The sequence below is a fragment of the Neovison vison genome, chromosome 14 (genome assembly GCF_020171115.1).
Source record: "Neovison vison isolate M4711 chromosome 14, ASM_NN_V1, whole genome shotgun sequence".
Taxonomy (NCBI): domain Eukaryota; kingdom Metazoa; phylum Chordata; class Mammalia; order Carnivora; family Mustelidae; genus Neogale; species Neogale vison.
The window spans coordinates 25,438,356-25,459,912 of NC_058104.1; the positions used below are offsets into that span (position 1 = coordinate 25,438,356).

General features: G+C 50.4%; 1 protein-coding gene across 3 annotated transcripts in view; it reads left to right on the plus strand.

The window, feature by feature from the left end:
- The window catches only part of SNX29 (sorting nexin 29), a 480,282-nt gene that overhangs the window by 352,933 nt on the left and 105,792 nt on the right, over positions 1-21,557 (plus strand). For all 3 annotated transcript variants that reach the window (XM_044233549.1, XM_044233551.1, XM_044233552.1), the window contains one exon: positions 805-886. In XM_044233549.1, the coding sequence (XP_044089484.1) occupies positions 805-886 (82 nt within the window). The remainder of the gene's footprint in view (positions 1-804; positions 887-21,557) is intronic.

Sequence of the window (21,557 nt, forward strand, 5' to 3'; positions counted from 1 at the left end):
TTGGATTCCACTGGTGGAACTTGAGCGGTGGTGGGTGCATGGACCCAGAGACTCACAGTTGGGTGAAAGTCATCTCATAAGACAAAACTCGCAGAACTGACAGAACCAAAGTGACCCTTGCAGACCCCTTAAATATCCTGTGAGGACTAAAGGGGTTACTGTAGATAAAAGCGTGGAGTCCTACATTGTAGGTTCTCAGTAAATGATTTGCACTTGAATTTAAGTCTTGGCTTACTGGAGCCGTACACAGTGTTTCTGGAAAGTTGCAAGAGGGGTGTCCGTGCCTGCCCTCCGGGTTTCCCGTTCCCCACCCCAAATAGCTGTTGCTTGCCTAACTGTGGACGACCGCCTCCTGAGCCTTTTTGCAGAGTCTGATCTTAAAAATGGGTGCCAGGGTCTAGATCGAGCACAGGCAGGAGGGGGTGCGACTCCTCTGGGTGGTCATCCGCGCATGTGACCCTCGTAGCTGCCTGGGGGCTTCCAATTATCAGCCCCTTTTTCAGATGAGGAAATGGGTTTAGGTAAATTCTGAGTCACCGTGACTCAGTTGTAAGAACCGAAGGGCTTCGTTTGGAAGTTCAGGCTGTGATTGTAAAGAATACACACGCACACACACACACAACACACGGGTCCCTGCAGAACAAGGCTGGGGGCTGGCTACGCACATTCACACTGATCCCACGGACTCCTGTGTGCACTGGCCGTTGTCGTCAGTAGCTTGTGCGTAATGCCTCTTAGAGAAGATGGTTTCCTCTCACTTTCTCTGCAAATTAAAGGACAACTTTGAATCTTTCCTTTGGGCAGATCAACGCGGGCACTGATCAACGTGTGGATCCCGTCAGTGTTTCTCCGGGGCAAAGCAGCAAACGCCTTCCACGTGTATCAGGTGAGTCCCCGGTTTTCGGGTGGGTGTCCCCACTCTGGCGGGAGGGACAGCTGTTTGTGGCGCTGTGGTGCGACTGCCTGGCAGTGGTGGAGAGCCGTCCCCAGGCGGCATTCCGGCTGCCCTGCCTCCCAGAGGAAGCGGTCCTTCCCTCGTCCATTCGGGAGGGACCTGGTGCGGCTCCTTCCAGCCGGTCAGGCCTCTCGGTGTGGCCTCTGCAGATTTGAGCTCGGACTGCTGGACCCAAAATGGGGTCTGTCGACTTGTGTTGTAGCCACGGGGTCCAGGTATTGGTGCTGCCTCAGGCGTGCTAGGACCTGTGGCCGGACATTTGCCACTTGGATCCCCTGCTCAGGTGTCCTCTTGGGGCTGGCGCTCTCTGCAGCTTGACGGATGGCGCTCTGCCTACCCAGGAGGTTTCAGCATCTCTCCAAGAAACAAAACAAAACAAAACAGTGAGCTTGAAAAGAGGAGCCCTGGTGTCCATTTTTGTAACCTTAAGTGAATCTCTGTTTCCTCATCTGTAGGTCGGACACAGCCCTACCACTTGGCTTGCAAAGCTCTTGTCAGGTTGAGGGACGTCTGGCACCCTATGTAGTGTTCTCATCCTGATGCTTCTCAGTTCCCAGATGCTCGGCCTGTGTGGTCTTTGGGGAAAGGCCTGTTGGGGGGGGAGGGTGTGATTTAAAGGCACAGGCATTAGCCTGACGCATGCATCTCAGCACCTCACGGACCTATGCGCTGGGGTAGGGCAAGGCAGCTCGCGCCAGAGTGACTTTAGATTACGTGTTGGTCTGGACAATGGCAGTTAGCAAGTAGCAGGTTCGTGAGTGTTGGAGAATCTGAGTGTTTGTGATGCTCTCAGCTCAGGCTTAGAAAGAGAATTAGACAAGACGGACTTCCGTGTGTCCCCTTTGTTGTCTTTCTTCTCGAATGCCAAACCAACCAAAAACCTCTTCCCTGAGTTCTCCCTTCGAGTTCTGCTTTGCCGTCATCAGAAAGCTGGGAGGCGTTGCCTGGAGGCTGGAAGGGGTGAAGCCGACAGCTTTGTTTCGGAGCAAAATTAAAATGTGATCTCACTTGAGAGGTCTCCTTGACCTTTCATGTCTGACTCTCCCCACCCCCTCCCTGCCCCCAGCCCAGGATGGGGTCTGGCAGGTTGTAGCGTCTAGAAGTCAGTTATGAAATGAGACAGACACAGCCCATGTGCCGTTGCCTGGGAGATGGTTGCCACGGTGGTCACGGTGGCATCTGTGCCCCTCTGCCCCTGTCCTTCATGGCTTTGGAGCTTTCCTGGGTGCAGTCCAGGAGTCGCCCGCATCAGCCAGAGCCACTTTGTCTCACACGGTGGGCTCTCCCAAATCTTCCCGATGTTACCTCTGGAATGCCGCTGTTTCTCCTCCTCGCTAACAGTGCTTCTGGCCGGTGTCTTAAGAGCAAAACCCGAGCTTGTGTTTGGAAACATTAGAGAAAACTTTTGGCTTGTGGTGTTTTTGGTTTTTGTTTTTGTTTTTTTAAGATTTTATTTATTTATTTGACAGAGAGATCACAAGTAGACAGAGACGCAGGCAGAGAGAGAGGAGGAAGCAGGCTCCCTGCAGACCAGAGAGCCCGATGCGGGGCTCGATCCCAGGACCCTGAGGTCATGACCCAAGCTGAAAGCAGAGGCTTTAACCCACTGAGCCACCCAGGCGCCCCTGCGGTGTTTTTATCATAAGCAATATTGGATAGAAGGTGACTCATTTAAAAATGAGGGTATCGTTGGATATTATTTTTCTTAGTTTAAAAAAGTGCATTCTGTATATCTCTCCTAAAGATTTGAGATAATTTCCAAAGAATTCCTGTAAAAGAATGATAAAATAGAAGTAAAGAGAGGAATAACAGGGTTCAGGAAAATGCGAACTAGGAGAACTTGAATTAAGGAAACTGAAAATCACACATGTCTATCACGAGCCCCTCTGTGATTATTCTCATAGGCTGGTGAATTTCCTGTGGGCTTCCTGGCAGTCTGTGTGAAAATGGGAAGGTGGCTCTTTTGGATAGTACCATGGCTAATGAGAAGAAAATAAGTCAGCTCCTCAAAGGGAGCTCCGAGAGAAACTTGTGCTTCAGATTAAGCAATACTGAAGGATGTAGGAGACAGTCCCCCATTACATCCCTGTGACAAATCACTGCCACACTTCATCAGATCCCCCTCACAGGGGTCAAGGGCATAACCTACAAAAGGAAGCAGTTCATTTGATGAGCCAAGAGGAAAGGCTCCTCTGCACGTATGATTCCCTCGGTAGATCTGGGTTTTCCAGTACAACAGCCACTGACTACGTGTAGCCATTTAAATTCACGTGAACTAAAATATAATAACATGAAAAAGGCAATTCCTCAAGTCTGCTGGTCACATTTGTGTGCTCAACAGCCACACGGCTCAAGGCCACTGTGCAGGGCAGCGCAGACACAGGATATTTCTGTCACTGCAGAAAGTTCTCTGGGGCACTGGGGGCCTAGAACAGTGTCTCCGGCCCGAGCATGGGGAGGCAGGCTACGTCAATGTGTGCTTGGTCAGGCTTTAGAAAGACAGAGGCTGGACATGAGCTACCGAGTCCTGCAGGGAGGAAGCCATTTCCTTTTCAGCTCTTCCCTGGCTTGGGGTTCCCAGGTGGGGTAGGAGGAGACCCCGAGCGTGGCCCCCATGCCACCCGCTCTCTTCAGTCTTGCTGTTGAGCAGAGACCAGAAGGCCCCAGAGGAGAGCCTCAGCAGGAGCAGACTTGAGCCTGATCGTACACGTTGTTTTGTTTTTACTGTGTTTATTTATACATTTGCCTTCTAGTTATGGCACAGAATCCTGTTTTCCACCCACCACGGTGATGCATGCAATTTTAAAATAAAGTTAAGAAGAAACAAAGCGAGTCTGGTTTAAAAAAAAAAAAAAAAAAAAAAAAGAGCCAAAAACCAAAGCAACACTATGTAAATGATTATGTAAGCAGCAAGGGTTCAGGGCTGCGCTATGTGACCAGTCGTGTTTGGGAAATGTGAAGCGGAGGGAACGGACAGCGTACGGTAGCTCACTAATGGTGACAGCCCCCCCAGGAAGCCACAGCGGCCGCTGCCTGTGGCTGGTCTGTGTGCGTTCTGTTCAGGAGCTCACTGGGCCCTCACACCTGCCCCGTGCACAAACGCTTCTTCCCACCATCTTATCAAGGAGACAGTGAGGCACGGACAAGCATCTCCCTCAGTAACACGTTTTCGCCCAAGTAGCATTTTCTCCAAAAAGGTCCCACTTGGCAGAGGTTCTGGGAGCGAGGGTGGAGCTCTTCAAAATCCCAGAGCGAGGAGGGGGACAGGTAGCATCATGCTGGAGAGCCTGCCGTGAGGTTTGGAGAAGGAGCTCACGGGTGCCAGTGAGCTAAAGGTAGCGCCGGGGCTTTCACGGCGTATTGTGAAGGGGTCAGGAGTTATGTTTTGCGCAAGGGTTTCTGGGGAGAGGTGCCGTCCTCGGACAGGGTTGAGTGCAAGATCTTAAAAAACGGTTTGTGCCTTCGAGTGCTGTGCTTTCCGCACTTGGCCCCCACGTCGGAGATGGGGGCCAGGCACGTTCGGGCACTTGGAGGAAATGGCAGCATTTGAACAATTCTCAGAACACCAGTAAAATCCATGTCCAGAACTTGCACCCATGAATATTTCTGACGCTTCCGGCCCCTGCTAACGCTTGGCTGCCAGCGGACACCAGCCAGGGACACAACGACTGAACAGCAGCAAATAAAATGGCAGAAACCGTTGACTAACCGGTCTGGCTAGGTTTTTGTCTTTCTCCCTGTGTTAACACAGCGTTGCGCTTGTGAGCTCCATTTTCTGTCACTTCTGTGTGGTAGTTACGTTTATTGTTAATCCGTTCCTGGTTTATACCTTTGCGATTATTTGATCTTATTCCCCACATGGCCTGACCTCCAAACAAGATTGAGGTCCACTGTCTTTAATATTCTGCTGTTGTGTTTATAAAGGGAGGTTAGGCCTTCAAAAAAAAAAAAAAAGAAGAAGAAAAAGAACCTGCCTATTTTTCTCCTAAGCAAATCATCCACCAGTACCCTTACTTTCTGAACCCTCAAGTCTTCGCCTTTGAAAAGAAATGTGAGCTCTAAGTACAGCCGAAACCGGTCCTCTGTGTGGGACTAATTTCAGCCTTTGAACTTAACCACCAGCAGCACTGGCTACTGGATAATATTCCGTCTGCACAGCCCAGCTGATTAGGTCTCCTTTGTATTAAAAAGGAATGTCGCTTTGTTTCAGCAAAGCTCTTCCCTTCTTGAATACGTCCCCTTTCCTGGAGTCACAGGGTGTCCCTTGGCTCAAAGGAACGGCAGTGCCTGGGGAACTCCCATCCACAAGGAAACCGTGTCCCCTGGGCAGCCATTTGGAAGGTTTCTTCCAGCAGAGCATTGTTTTTACACATGATGTGGGGAATCCATTGTTTCTCCCGTTAATAATAGATCACAGGGCCTGGGAGGGCTGTGGAGGCCGCAGGTGGCCGGGAGGAGGGTGACATGGTGGCTCTCGAGGCGCCGGGCTTCTCAGCCGTTCCTTTTCATCCTCTTCCCCCAGAGCCTTCGCCCGTGGGTCCTCGGGTTCCGTGCCTGCGGCTCTGTGCTTAGGCTCACTCCGTCCTCGGGAGTTAGGCTGTGCACCGTGTGGGCTCGCCTCCGGAGCCAGCTGTGTGGAAGACACCTTTATACCAGAGTTTCTCCGACGGGATAATTCTTTGTGCGTGGGGGGAGCTCGCCTGTGCCTTGAAGGCTGTTGAGCACCGTCCCTGGCCACTGCCCAGTCACCAGCCATACTGTCCCTCCAACTGTGACAACCCAGGAGCTCTCCAGACATTGCCAAACATCCTCTGGGGGCTTCATCATCCTAGGCTGACAACTGCTGCTTTACATGGACCCCTCGAAAGCTGTTACGTTTTTCTGTTGTTGATCGTAAATGGGACCCTATGATGCATGCTTTCCTCCTGAGTACACAAGTCTCTCCCTCCCTTCCTCCTTTTAAACTTCTGCACGTTATTTCCTAGAATGAGGGAACCATTGCTCACTATTCTGATGCTGGACATTTCGATTTTCATTTCCTGGCCGTAGCCAACAAAGCCGCCAGATTGTTCTAGTACAGATCTCTTTGTACATACTGTAGGCATGTCTTACGGATAAGTAGTTAGGGAATTTGACGAGGGTGAGAACGTATACATTTTTTATTGTAATAGGCCTCGGTAAATTGCTCGTCTGATGGCTCAATCAATTTTCAGTCATACCAACAAGGTGAAAGAATGTTCTGTCCCCATGTCCTTGCCATCATCGGGTATTAGCAATCTTGAAAATTTCACCATTCTGATAGAGGGAAAAAATTACATTTCATTGATGTTTGAATTTGCATTTTCCTTACTGCTCAGGAGGGTGGGCTCATGTCTTTGCTTTAATTTGCCCTTCGTGTTTTGTGTGCGTGTGAATTGTCTGTGGATGTCTTTCCTGCTTGTTTCGCGGCATCGTCCATCGCTTCGTTACCCATGTGTAGGAGTGCTGTGGGTAGCAATCCTTCGTACCCTACCTTTCAGTCTTTGGCTTGTCTTTTAGCCTGACGAATGAGATTTACTGAGTGTTCCTCTGTTACCCGGTCTTCTCATCTTGGGAAGCAAGGGGTTCCTTGGCTGACCTGCTGGGGTCTACTCTGCCTTACTCAGTTGTTACAACAGCCCCGAGATCTTACAGATGTCTTTTCCCACCTCTAAAATGGAAAGAGCATGTTCAGAATGGTGAGTTAATAACTCGTCCAAGGTCTGAGAGTAGAAGCATCCGAGCTAGGATCACTACTGATCTCTCTACTCTGAGTCTAGGGCTTTTTCCTAGATGCCCAGGGTTCCTCCGGAGGACAGAGTGGAGACCAGTGAGCAGAAGTTGAAGAGAAATAGGTTTTGGCTCATCTACTGATCCCTTGAACTGACTGTTCATCTCTCTTTTTCTCTCTAGCCATCCTGCAGTAGGCAGTAGGATGTAGCCATCCTACATCCAAGATGTAGTCTTGGTCGCTGACTTCTTGATATACGGAAGATTGAATGTAGAGCGCCCATCAAAGGCAGAATGGTCTTACCAAGTACTGATCTTGACAAAACCCTGCCCCCTGCCATATTTGACCCTGTTCTATGCTAGAGAGACCAGATGACCTCTGAGGCCCCTTTCCAAGTTTGTAAGAACTGACACATATATCTGGTCTACATGGGCAAAAAGGACTTTTTTTTTTTTAACTATCCTGGCATGAAAAGTGGATACACAGTTACTCCTCCATCTGACTCTTCCATTACTGCCCCCGGTGCAAGGAGCAGCCAATGTACTGACTGCCCCCAGCCTTGGATTTCTTGGAGGAGGCTTTGTCTGGGCCCCTCGCTGCCAGCAGAGTTAGGACAAGAGACTGAGACTTGCCCCCAAAGCAGGGTGCTGCTACATTCCACACCTTGGGGGCTCAGCAGAAGCCAGGGGCTTAGGTTCTCACCAGGGTTCTCCCGTGGTCGTCGTGGCCGTGGCTGCCATGTTTACATCTCTAGTCTGGGTCTTGCCCTGAAGCCTAGGCCCAGGTGCGCAGTGGGCCCTCCAGTACAGGCTGTGACCTGCAGTTCTGGGGGGCACTGCTGCTCACCGGAACACCGGCTGTTCACCTGCCGGAAGGTCGGCTCCACGAAGCCACAGCTGGGTTGTTTTTGCTTGCTGCTGTATCTCCGGTGCTTAGAATAGGGGAGCAGGCTCATTGCATGATGGATGGTTGGATGGATGGATGGATGGATGGATGGATGGATGGATGGACGGACGGATGGACCAACGAACCATTTTGACTCCAGTTCTCCACCCGAAGTAAGATTCTGCTAGGCGCCTCTCATCAGAGTGAGAAGTTCTCACTGTGTTGGTTCTATCAGACTCTTCTCTAAACTCCCTGGTCCTTCCAGATTATTTCTCTTGGCATCATTTCAGCCCTGCCTCAGTTTTCTCACTGATTGGAACCACTTTCCTCCATGTTGATAACTGGCCCGGTTGTGGTTGAGGAAGTTTCACCTGCCGCAGGTACTGTGCTGCTTTGCCGTGGAGTAGTGGTTTAGTTCTCTAGAGCTCAGCAGCCGAGGATGGCCTGGATCTCCAGCCATAATCCCCAGACTCTCCCTTAATCACCCGTATGCCATCAGGGCCCCCGTCCCAGCACCTGCCCCAGGATTTCAGGTACTAGGAGTAAGAATTCAAGTTTGGCAAGCTGGGGGCCTTTAAGAAGGTCAGACAATAAGGATTCATTGACTTCTTGTGAATCAGGCACTGTGCTAGGCCCTGAGGATACATTCGTGAACATTATGTACATGATACCCACCACCCCACTGGAGTTTATAGTTCTACCAGAAAAGACACCTTGAACCTGTTAATGTACATGTAACACAGAGATAAATATATCATTACAAACTGTGGATGTGCAGTGAATGAATTCTACATAGGGTTCCAGAGATTATAAGAAGGGGCCCACTTAAACTGGAGGTAAGAATGGGGTTCTTTGAGAACATCCGCTCATTTCTAAAGGACAGTTCAGAGTTAATGAAGTAATCAGAAGAGGGACAGTCCAGGCTGAGGGGGTTGCCTTGAAGCAGGAAAGAGCTTGGTGCATTAGAGGAGCTGGGAGGCTGGTATGGTAGGGGTGGGGAGAGGCGGGGAGAGAAGGCACAGAGGTTCAGGGTGCTGCAGCCAGCTGGGTCTTCCAGGGCTTTCTAGTGAAGCCTGCCTGCCTGCTTGCCTGTCCGTCCACTGCCCCATCCATCCATGTGTCCACCCGCCCGACTCTCCAGCCACCCACGCACCCACGCACGCAGCTGTCTGTCCACCTGTCCACCCGTCCACCCACCCCCACCTGCACACCTAAGCGCTATTGCAGGAGCCCAGGGGAGAGGGGATGCCGGTGGAGACCTGCAGATTGGCCACGGAGAGCAGAACAGGTGGTGCGTCTGAGGTGTGGGTTCATCCGGCTTTCCAGTACCCGGGGTGGGGAGCAGGCCAGATGTGGACTCTAGAGTCAGTCCCAGTGTAAACCCCCGTGTGCCTCTTTGTTTCTAGTTGGATGACCTCTTACGGTGGGGTCTTTATCATTCTGCTAAGGTCCCAGTGTTCTCACCTTGAGAGATATTATTTCCTTCATAAGGTTGTTGAGAGCTTTAAAGAAACACACGTCTTAGTAGTACTTAGCGCAGTACTTAGCCCACTCGGTGGATGGAAGCACCCAGAGAATGCAAGCAGTCTTTTTTTTGTTGCTGTTAACATATAATGTATTATTGTCCCCAGGGATGCAGGTCGTGAATGGGCAAGCTTACACACTTCACAGCACTCCCCATAGCCACACCCTCCCCAATGTCCATAACCCCACCACCCTCTCCCTGCCCCCCACAACCACTTCTGGCAACCCTCAGTTTGTTTTGTGAGATTAAGAGCCTCTTATGGTTTGTCTCCCTCCCCAGCCCATCTTGTTTCATTTTTTTCTTCCCTAGCCCCCATGACCTCCCGCCCTGCCTCTCAAATTCTCTGTATCAGATCTCATGATAATTGTCTTTCTCTGATGGACTTACTTTGCTTAGCATAATACCTTCTAGTTTTATTCACGTCGTTGCAAATGGCCAGATTTGGGGGTTTTTGATGGCTGCATAGTATTCCTCTGTGTGTGTGTGTGTGTGTGTGTGTGTGTGTGTGTGTGTGTGTGTTTATCCATTCCTCTGTTGATGGACATCTAGGTTCTGTCCACAGTTTGGCTATTGTGGACATTGCTGCTATAAACATTGGGGTGCACGTGCCCCTTTGGATCACTGCGTTTGTATTTTTGGGGTAAAAACCCAATAGTGCAATTGCCGGGTCGTAGGGTAGCTCTGTTTTGAGGAACCTCCATGCTGTTCTCCAGAGTGGTGAGTGCAGTCATTCTTACCATTGCCCCACCAAACAAGTGTGTACCTCAAGCACACACCTGTCCCTAGGATTTGAAATACACCTCTGTGACGTGAGTCTTCACACCCGCACGTAGGCACTCTAGACACACGGTGGCCCACAGCGTTAGAAATCTGTTTGTCTCCAGGAGGGACCCAGGGCCCCTGTCACGCTCTCCTTGATTGCGCCTGGTTGGGCATCCGGACTCAGGGTCTGCCCGTCACTGTTCTGCTGACACAAGAACACCCGAACTGGACCTTCTAAACCGGGCGATGCCACACTGTGGGCTCCTCACTGGGAAATGGCGGGACGGTGCCCCCCCCCACTCCCTTGCACCCCCCGCACCTCACACTGAGGTGGAAGGGAGGCGGTACAGGGAGACGGTTGATGAGCAATTAGGCAGCTGCTCGAATGTCAGCTGTCACGATTTATGTTTGTGTGATGAATGTGTTCCCAGGCCCTAGGGCATGGGAATAATAACTCTTTTATTTCTGTGTTTAAAAAAATAACTCAGGGGGGATGAAAAGCCCAACTCTGTGCATTGGTGAGTAAATGCCTTTCCTAGCACGGGTGAGCCCTCCTGGGATCTGTAGGACTTGAACTGCGCTGGTGTGGGAGGGCTCTCCGGTCCCCGTAGGTGTTCTCCGGAGCAGCCGCACCGATAGCAGCGGGGCTGCTGGGTTTTGTCCATGAACCCGGCTTTTGGAAGCCCTGGGCTCCGAGCAGAGTACGAGGGGTGGGGCTGTTGCTTGAAGCTTTGGATTTTTTTCTCCCCACCCTACTCCTCGCAGATCCAGAAAAGCATTTTGAATCCAACCTTTAAAGGTTAGCTCCTTGTGGCGGCGGCAGACTCATCCAGAGAGACTGTGAATTCCAGCTCGTTGCCAGACTTGCCCGCAGAGTGAAATTCTGTCAGACCGCCCTGGCTGTCTGCGGCAGGAAGCAGCCCCGCAAGCTGGCGGCCGTGTGGAGGCTGCTTTTTGGGGCCGGGGGGAGAGGAGTGTGTGACAAGTGGGTAGCGCGCTGGGGGCGGGGGGTCTCAGGAAGTCTCGAAGGATGGTGTTAGGACCGTGAGCGTAGCATGGTGGAGACGGAGAGCAGGTTGAATCTTCCCTTTGGGGTTGTGTTGCCGCTGGTCCACTGTGGCCCAGATGACAGGAGGCTGGTGTGGAGGCAGAGGGGGCCCGCAAAAGATCGACAGGGGGACGAGCTTCTGACACCCCAGTTGCCAGAGTCCTAGAAAGGAAAACAAGCTGCACTTGGCAGCGTGTGATAGAGAAGATGCCACGTGCTAGACCGTGGAAGTCAGTGCGTCATGTTACCAAGTCTGCCCCTCCCCTGCCTGCTTTTACTTTAATCTATTTATGAGATGCTAAATACGGGAAACATACAGAAGGCCACTGTGAAAAGTAAGCACTGGTACTTATTAAGCCTTTCCCGTACCTCCTCCTGATCCGAGAGGAAGCATTTTCCACTGCTGTTGACAGATGGGGACACCGAGGTCAGGAAGCGCAGTAAACTGCCCAAGGTACCACAGTTGGTGGCTGTCAGGGGGACACTGCAAACGTGAAGGACTCTCCAGCTCTGGGTTGTTTAAGAGAAGAATGCCGTGTTGTTCTTGTTAACTGAGTGTCCCAAAGAGGGAGAACGGAGGACAGTGGTGATGGTGGGATCGTTGGTGGTGGTGGCTGGTGGTTGGCGCTGGAGGTCGGTGGGGATGGAGATGGTTGGGGCGGAGGGTGGCCGGTGGTCGGCGAGGTGCGGATGGCGGCTGTGAGGAGGAGGAGGGTGGCTGGGGATGGCAGCAGCTGCGTGTCCCACGTGCTAGACTTCGTGCCAAGTTCTCTCCATGTTTTGTCTCCTTCCACTCACAAAACCGATGGGAAAGTTCTAATTATAGCTGGAGGAATAAGAAGAGGCCCTTGTTTTCCTTGAATACCCCATTTGTGTTAAGGAAAAGCATGTCAAGAAAGATCCTGGAATCTTTTCACAGCTGAGAGAAATTTGTCTACACATTACAGCTGGTTTTCAAATATTCTTCATTAAGGGCCTGGCAGTGCCTGGGGGACTGAAAACCGTGGTGAGTCTCCAAACTCCCTGACTAGATGTTCGCCTGGACGTGCTGAGAGCACGAGTCAGCTACTCCTCATTTCCATCCCCTTGACTTTTAGGACTAACACTCAGCACTTGGGATTTTTAGCTCTTTTTTTTTTTTTTTTTTTTTTTTTTTTTTTTTTTTTTTTTTTTTGATTTTTAGCTCTTTTAACGACAAAGGAGTTGTGGCTGGCTTGGCTTCCATCAGCCCGTTCTCCAAACACCTTGGCCTTTGCAGCGCTGAGGATTGGAATGTACTTTACCCACCTGTGTTACTTACCAGCTGTGTGTGCCCACCAGATGGGTTCCTCATCTGCACACTGTAGCTCCTGAGCATCTCTCGTGTGGGACTGGCATAAGAAGTAAGCGAGATACATAGGAAAAGTGCCAGGCGCTGTTCCTGGCCCACAGTTGATGCTCGAGGGACCTGTGTCTCCGTGTCCCCATCTTACTATTGAAATGCGGGGTTTAATCTCCACGTGTGGGCTTGCTTGTTTCTCTCGCACTTTCTCCTTGAGCACTAGCTTCGTTTCCTCCTGCATCCCGGGGCCTAGACCAGTGCCTGAAGTTTCAGGGGACTGGTTGGTCAGGGAGGAGGACCACAGGCAGCCTCAACCATGTGTGTATCTCAGCTAGGGCCTCATGGGTCTGAGGCTTAAAAGGAAGGAGGGCATGCACTTTTCGGATTCCGGGAGCCAATTTCTGTTCCTGGCAAAGCAGTGACTCTCAAAGTCACTGGCAGAGCAGTGACTTTCTCCCTTCAGTCTCTACCAGAGGTAAAAGCAAGAGCCCTTGAAGACCCGGTGTGGAGACCACACAGGGCGTGGTGGCTGCCCAAGGCCTGGGTCCCGCTCCAGGAGGCCCGGTTAGCATGTCCTCTTCTCCGCCTTAGACCCGAGTTTGGTTTTGTGTTTTTAAGTTCCTGCCAGTGCCTATTTTACAAAGAAAACTGAAGCGGTAATTGAATTGTGAATGGTTTTATCTCTTGAACGTGCTGATAACATGAAGATGAGAATGTTCTGTCTTAGGGCCTGTCCTCAGGCAAGCAGAATCTTGATAAGCTCCCTATTTTAAGAGCCCGAGTCTTCTAGTATCTGTAAATTTTTACTAATAACTAAAAATCTTCATTGGCAGTAAGGGGCAGGAAGAGCCTAAGGGCTTAATTTAATGTGAAATATGTAGGGAGAGAATTTTTATAGCAAGCAGGAACTGGGAAATTATTTGATTGTTGGAACAGACCTCATATCGGGGAGTGGGGTCCTGTCTTTGGGCGCACTTGTGTCTCGTATTCCCTTCCTATGTACTTGCCCCTCCCTCCCTTCATCCTTTCCTTCCTTCCTCTCCTGTTACGGTTCCAGCACTGTGCTAAGGAATGAATTATGGTAATGAGAAAGTGTAGACAGGCCCCTTGTCATCTCGGGGTTACAGTCTAGGGAGGTGAAAACAAATATTCATCAACCACACAAACAAGTACAAAATAACAGGCATGACCTGTCGGTCCACGGAGGAATGGCTCCGTAGACCATGGCGTGTTCTCATAATGGGACAGTGGTCGGCCAGAGCGAAGCTGTGCAGCTGCGGCCGTGCAGAGCGATCTCACAAACGCTGTTGAAGGAAAGAAGGTAGATCACGAAGAATGAAGGAGGTGTATGTATCAGGCGATTGCGTTCATCTGAATACAAAGGCAGGTGAGATGAATCCGCGCTGTGGGAGGTGCAGGAGAAGCAAACTGGGCTGACTGGGCCGACTGGCCATCCTCCCTCCAGCTCCCGGACCACCACCGAGTAAAGACGACGGAAGACAGCAGCGGGCTCGCGCTCCCTGTGGATGTCGAGGCCAACGAGCACGCCGCCCCGCAGGACGTGAGGGAGCTCTGAGACACTGACCTGGCTGAGGTCAGCCCTGTGGTCGGGCCTTGTTCCACCCATGTTCCTCAGTGTTCCTCACTGTGCTGCTTTGGATATTTCCAGCAAAATTGGCATCATCTTAACACAAAACAAAGCAGGGCCTATGGGGTCTTGGTGGTAACCTGTGGCTGATGGGGGTCACTTAGGTGAGTGGGGCGCAGGGTAAAAGTGGGGGGGTTCAGGGAGAGGAGAAGGCTGGATCACCAAGCACATGCTCAGAGACCAAGACCAAAGTCTGGGCGTGTCCGACTTTCAGAGAGGTAAGCCGGAGTGAAACATCTGATCTACTGATCCTCATTAGCTTAACAAATGCCCTAAGGTTACAGGGCCTCCTTGAGGACTCCAGCCTCTGGATTATCACTGTATATTTATTATCTGGTCAAGGGAGAACAAGTTGGTTTGGCTCCAAGACTAGAAGGCCCTTGGAGAAGAATGAATGTCAATGAAGTTCATTGACAAAACCATTTAAAAAAAAAAAAAAAAGTGGGGGTGGGATAATGGAAAATGTAAGCGGGTGTACAGGGGGGAGGGAGAGAGAGAGAGAGACCTGGTCCAGTTTGAACCCAAAGCAGGCAGCTTCCCCTGCCCTGAGAGTGTGAGTCCTGGAGCGTGTGGGGTATGTGTCTGCTCTCCCCTTGGTCAGTCTTCCTGCTGGGTTCTTTTCATACCATAAGCATCGTGCTGCTTCAAGGCACTTGCTTTTGTTACTGCTTTCTCGTACCCTTGGACACAGTGACCCGTGGCTGCTGAGACAGATAGCTACCTCTGTCTTGGCCATGCGCCCAGCTGTGTTCCCTGCAGGGTCCGCTGGCTGGTCCCAGGCTACAGCAGCGGCAGAGGGGACACGGAGCCACTGCCCCCGGCCGCATCCTGCTACTCCCCATGGGGCAAGGCTTGGGCACGGGCCAGAGACCTTCGTAAATGGCTGTTTGGAGTTACTTTCAAGAACGTTTCAGTACTTGAGCGCGTCAGTCAGCTGAGGCTAACTTCTGCGGTTGTAACAAACAATCCCCAGATCCCAGCACCTTATAGTGTTGTGCTTACTACATGTCTGCGGAGGGTCCCTGACTCAGGATGATTTGACCTGGGAGTTTCCAACTTCCTCATGGCGTGCAAGTGACACGCACTCAGGAGAAGCTGTAACTTTGCATTTTGTGCTAGTGTCTTCTCTTGGCTGGTGATTGGTACGATCCTTTCCCGTATTGCAAGGCAGCGGCACGTAGCACAGCTCCCAGTCAGTCCTACAGTCAGGAAGGTGAACTAGCGATATGCTGAAAATCATTCTATAGCCATACAGTTGTCCTGTCTTGTCACTTTCAGTGCAGTATTCAGTAAATCACCTGACACAGCCAGCACTTAATTCTAAAACAGGCTGTGTGTTGGGTGATGTTGCCCTGCCATGGGCTGGTAGAACTGTTCTGTGGTTCACGTAGGCTATGCTAAACTGAGGCGTCCCGTAGATGAGGCGCCTCACGTGCATTTTCCACTTGAGATACTGTCGACTTAGATTGGGTTTACTGGGGCCTAACCCTATCCAAATCAAGGAGGATGTGTTTGCCCATTTGTGCTGCACGTCCATAGGTCAGCCATGGTCAAGCTCCATGTTGAGTATTCCAAGCAGAGAAGCAGTCCTGAGCTGGAACGTCCCTTCTTCTCATGGTAGGGGGAGAAGTGAGGGCAGCAGACCATGCTTGCTTCTGAAAACTCATGCTCGGAAGTGGCAAGACACAGGACAGGGCAGGAAGAATAATCCTCTTACAGACAAGGGACCTTCAGAGAGGACAGTCTGGTGGAGGAGTAGTAGGACAGACCTCAAAAAGCAATGCTCCCTCATTATGGAAAAAATCAGGAAAGGTAGATAAGTACTATATAACCATGAAAAATGATAATGCAGATTTTATGTCTCAGCTTGGAAGGTTATTTTTTTCTATGATAAACTAGGGAAAAACAGGTAACTAAATAGAATACATAGTGAGTTTAAAAACCTAACCATGACAGACTGTGGACTCCAGGAAACAAACTGAGGGTTTTAGAGGGAAGGGAGTTCGGGGGATGGGCGAGCCTGGTGGTGGGTATCAAGGAAGGCACGGATTGCGTGGAGCGCTGGGTGTTCTATGCAAACAATGAATCATGGGACACCGTCTCAAAAGCTAACTGATGTACTGTTGGGTGACTAACATAACATAATAGAAAAAAATTTTTTTAAATCCTAACCAAAAACTTGAAAAATGTATACATTAGTTTAGAAACATGAAGTAGAAAGATCTAGACCAATCGTAGCAAACCTCAGTGTCTGCAGAGCCCAGGCAGGAAATGAATCAGGTCACCTGCTTCTCAGTGTCCACTGGTGGTCACTACACAGCAATTGGGGCTTTGTTTCTCCTCATGTTCCAGGCTTTTTAATTTCTGGAACTCTGGAGTTAGATGTTAAAAACTCTCATTTTTAAATGTTGGCAAAGGAATGAAAATGTTTAACCTGCATGCATTATCGGTTTTGCAGTTTTCCACTATGAACCAGAAATGATTTTCTCTGGGTGGTGAGGATTTTGCATATTTTCCCCCTTCCTCCTTACCTGTTTTCTAACTTTACCTCAACACTGGGCATTTCTTTGTGACACATCATGCGAAAACAAAATAATTATTAGAAGGAGAAATACATTGTAGTTACAGGAATTGCTCTTGACTTTGTAACTCTTTGTTCAGCTGATAGTTGGTGGTTAATTAAAAAACAAACAAAAACATAAAGCACGGGTCATCCTTGGAGCTGCTCCAAGGATACAGTCTGGGGACCCAGGTCTGTGATCAGGAAAAGTGAAGCCCCAGGAGGAGGTTGCGGGAAAGAAAGCTTGCGGTCCTTCTTGCCAACCTTAAGTATCAGGGACCTCCGCACTGGCTTGCCCAGACTCAGAAAGATGGCAGCTGCCTTACTGGGAGGAGGGAGAGCCACTTCGAGGACCAGCTCCCAGAGCAGTTGCTGAAGGAAGTCCGAGAAACCCTTAGACTCCCACCTGGCAGGGATTTCAAGAGTTCCTCCCCATGCCACCCACCACCAAAAAAAGGAGATTGGGTGGGTGTGGGCCTGCATGTGGTGGGAGGCCGGTTCCGAACCGGCTGCTGAATATTCAGGAGCGGTTTTCATTTCTCCTTTTCCCCAACTGTGATTCCCTTCCTCACCACCCATCATGCAAATGTGATTCTCGTGCATTTTCTAGTGTTACTCTTTTCCTAAACAAGTAATCAAAACAAGGTTTTGAGCTGTATTTGAGCTGCAAATAAGTTTAGGATAAAATGCAATTATTCGCCTCAAAAAAATCAGAGACAATTTGGACATTTGAAAGGACTGAATTACCCTTAATCAGAACTCAGAATGGCATCCATTCCAAGGATTAAAATAAACTAGGACTCAGCCCTAGTTGATAATAGCCAGTTTCTTTAAAAGAAAAAAAAAAAAAACTTTAAAAAAATGCTTAAAGTAGTATATGCTCATTATAGAAAAATTGGAAAATAAAGTTAGAAGGAAGAAAAAAAATGACTCTTGGCTCCAATATACAGATGCAATTAATGTGTCTTTTAGTCTTTCCTTTATGTATTCTCTCTTTAGATGGAAGTAGCCCTTGTGTGAACTGCTGTGTCCCGCTCTTTAGCATAAATTTTGCCCGCGTTCCTCTACACTTTATGTCAAAACCCACTCTCACCGCTGTGTAATTCCACCACGGTGGTGACATACACTTTCTTGGATCCCTCCCTTAAAAGGTAAACCGTGTCCTGTGAAAAGTTGCGAGAGTTTCTTGGAGCAAATGTGGATGCCCATTGAGCAGCACCAAACCGGAAGGAGTCAAGAGCATCCCACGGACAGGAACTGGAGCAGAGTTTTTATGGGAGAAGACGTAGAGGCAAAGCAGAGAAATGACTTGGTCAGTTGTAGCTTGAGTTATTTGCATTGTTTGGGAAAGCCTGGTTGGCTGTTTGAGATCGGTGGTTCTTTTTTTTTTTTTATTTATTAAGATTTTATTTATTTATTTGACAGAGACCACAAGTAGGCAGAGAGGCAGGCAGAGAGAGTGGGGGGAGGCAGGCTCCCTGCCGAGCAGAGAGCCTGGTGCGGGGCTCGATCCCAGGACCCCTGGGATCACGACCTGAGCCGAAGGCAGAGGCTTTAACCCACTGAGCCACCCAGGCACCCCAAGAGATCCGTGGTTCTTAACTCCGCAGCTTTTTCAGGAATGGACTCTGGCATAGGTTTTGGTGTTCTTATGCAGGCTACCGGAGCGTGATGGCCCCCTCGGTCTCCTGGTCTTCTTGTTTCATGAATTTAACAAATGCTTTTTGCTCAGCGTTCAGGTGTTTTCTAAATTCTCACTGTCCTAAACAGTGAGGGAGAACCATGTTATTCTTCAGGCAAGTCAGGGACTGTAGCTTCTGTTTTTTAAATAGGTCTGCGGTTGGAGGAGGGGCGTAGCCTCTCTGGAGTCCTGAATTCGGGTGGATTCAGATTCCAGTCCTGACCCTACTGTGGGCATGCTTTGTGACCGCGGGCAACTTCGTGCACCGCAAGTTGGGGGCGCTCTCCTGGAGCCACTTGTGGGGTCATCATGAGGTTGAGAATAATGACTGTGAGCCACCAGCCACCTAAGGGACACTTAGGTAACTCGATGTGCTATCGGCCACAAGGAGCACAAGACCCGATCGGCGTGACCTTGAAGTCCGTTGCATCAGCTTTGGAATCCGGTCATTCTGAGTTTACATCTCAGTTCTGCCCTGAGAGAGCAGCGACCGTGGGCAGGTTCCAGGACACTCCTGGGGCTCAGTTTATTTTGTGAAAGACTTTTTATCTATTTATTTTAGAGAAGGAGAGAGATAGAAAGAGGGGGGAGGAGCTGAGGGAGAGACCATCTCAGGCGACGCCCCGCCGAGCACGGAGCCCGATCATGGGGCTCAGTCTCACATCCCCCGACATCATGACCTGAGCCGAGATCAATAGTCAGATGCTTAACATCCTGAACCCCTAGGCTCCCCGGCTCTGTTTATTTCTTTGTAAAATGGGAGTAGTAGACCAGAGCTCACAGTGGGCTTATGAGGATGACAAGGGACTGACAAAATGAGATTATGTGTATATTTCATATTTTCGCTTGGATCCTGCTGGGGGCACAGTGGCCGTTAGAGCTGCTCTCTTCCTCATTCCTTTCAGCACTGCGAGGGACCTCTGCAGAGCCTGCCGTGGGAAAAGAGGGACACCCTTCAGTCTCTTTGCAAAGGGCACATGGGAGGGCACAGAAGCGTCCAGAGCCAGTCCTTCGCGCTGAGCTGGGACAAGCCGGGTGGGCTAGAGAGGCTCCCAGCCCACAGATGAGAGCCGACAGGGGGCTGGCCGGGAGAAGGGGTCCAGATGCAATGTCCAGGACTCCCCCCACCGCGCACATGTCTGATCAGTGCAGTCCCCAAGAATGTCACCCCAATGCACTGAGCCAAGAGGGCTTTGAAGAAGAGAGTATTCTTAGGGTTTTATTTTTAGGGGCCGGGGCCTTTCTCTTGTTCTTCTCACTGTTACTAACCCGCAGTGTTAGTAAGGAAGAAAACTCAACTTTGAGGCCACACATTTGGAAAGTAAAATGCTCCTGCCCTCCTTAAAGAGAAATCTGATGTTTGGCAAAGTTTCAGAAAACAAATCTCATCCGTGTTACGTAAAGTGCCCTCCGATTTTCTCCCTCAGTTGGACAAAGTCACAAGATAAGGACATAAACCATTTTCTGCTTCGCAGTGTTGAAATTTCAGTGCCCAGTGTCTTCTGAGCTGTGACCCAAAGTCTGCCCCATGAGAGCCATCGGCGCTCGCAAGCTCCTTGATGGAAGCTTGTTTCATTCGTTCATTGATTCATTGATTCCGTGAAGCAACCAACCGAGGAACCGACCAGCAGTATCTGTGGAGCCCCTTCTGTGCCAGGCTCTGTCCTAGGCCCTGGGGATATACTAAGGAGCCCAGCCAGGTAAGATCCCTGGGCACATTCTAGTGAAGAGGGTCAGTTAGCAAGTAAGCGCTAGGAGGCAAATAAAATGGATGTTTGGGGGAGGGGATGAGAAGCTGCTGCACATAGGGTCAGCCCAGAAGGCTTTCGTCTTTGGTTGGCTTGGAGCATACGTCCTTAAGCCTATTGGCAGCCAAGTGAATTGGTCCTCCCCATTCAGAAATTCAGCAGACGGTTACTATTACGGTGTCCTTCTGTATTCCTTCTTCCAGGCCGGCAAAGCCAGTGGGCAGGGAGCTCTCGCCTGTGCTGTGACTGTGTATCACTTTAGGGAAGGACTTAGTGGGGGCTCCTCTTGGGTGAACGTGGCTGGCCTCTGGACGTAGGGCATGGGATGGTGGGCCGGGCCTGGGGCTGTGTCCTGGAGGCCAAGTTGTGGGTGGAGGGGCTCTGCAGGTGCTACTGGGATGATGTGGAACAGTGTGGAGGTGGCTCTGGAGGAAGGGGTGCCAACCGGTCAGAGCTCACCATGCTCTTCTGAAAAACGTGTTTGCACCACTCATTTTGGACCTTTGCAGAGATCTGCTCCCGCCTTGAAGGATGGCAGGTGTCCCATCCGGGTTAGCTGTGTCATCAGTTTGGAAAAAGAAAGAAAAAGGAAAGGTGTGGGGTGCGCTGTCATGGGGGAGGTAGCGGTCTACAAAGTGAGCCTCCTCCCTCTGCGGTCATGTGCACTTGTTGGAATAAATCCCTTACTGGGTCTTCTAGGAGAGATGGCATGGGAGTGGTAGAGCTCAGAGGCCCCACCCAGCTTTCTGGCATTTGCATGAAAACATTCCCACATCCCGGAACGGAAACCGACATTTAGCAGTCCCCGTTACCTCTCTCTTAGGACTTTGATTCCACCCATAGCTGCTTTGCTTCTGAGGATTGTCTCCTCTGCTCGACTCATCTGCCAGGGTGTGTGTCCCCCATCCCTAATTTTGAAGTTCTCTTACTGGGCATCCTTTTTATACCTCTTATGCTCATTCCCCGGTCCGGGGTGATGGTCAAATCTTCCAGGTGCCATTTCCTTCCTGTGTTTTGAGATGCCGGGACAGCAAGACTGGGCTCCGGAGGCAGACATCTGCTTTCGAGTCCTGAAGGGCTTTAGGCAGCTTATTTGACTGCTCTCGGCCTCAGTTTCCTTCTCTGTAAAATGCGGCATGGCTTTGGTTTCTCCAATTTTGGTGGTAATGAGGAGAACTTTGTAAGACAGTATGAAGTATTATGTAAGATAACGTATAACGTAGTTTCTGCAACGTCGTAAGCTCTCAGGGACCACCTTCATTTCTTTGTCCACAGTGAGAATCGGTGAGCCCCAGGATTGGTGGGCCCTGGGTTCTGCCTGCACCCTGAGGACTGCCGAGTAGGGTGTTCGCTGGCAGGAGGGGGTAGGGCCACGGTGCAGGGCAGCTAGTACTGTTACTTAGTCTTTTGTTCCCTATCTCCAAGCTAGAGCAGCATGCCCTGATGTGCCCTCCAGCCCAGGTCTTAGGATACCCCCCTCCTAGAGCTGGCCCCCGCTGCTGCACACCCTTGAACGGCTCCATGGTATGCTGGGAGCTTTCTGGGTCCTCTGCCCTGTGACCGTGCTTTCTACATCTGGTGTCAGGGGACCTGCTGACCTGACCCTGAGAGAGGAGGGGGTGTTCCATTTGTTCCAGGCCTGTGAGAACATCTGTCTGAACCTATAAGAAGGGGC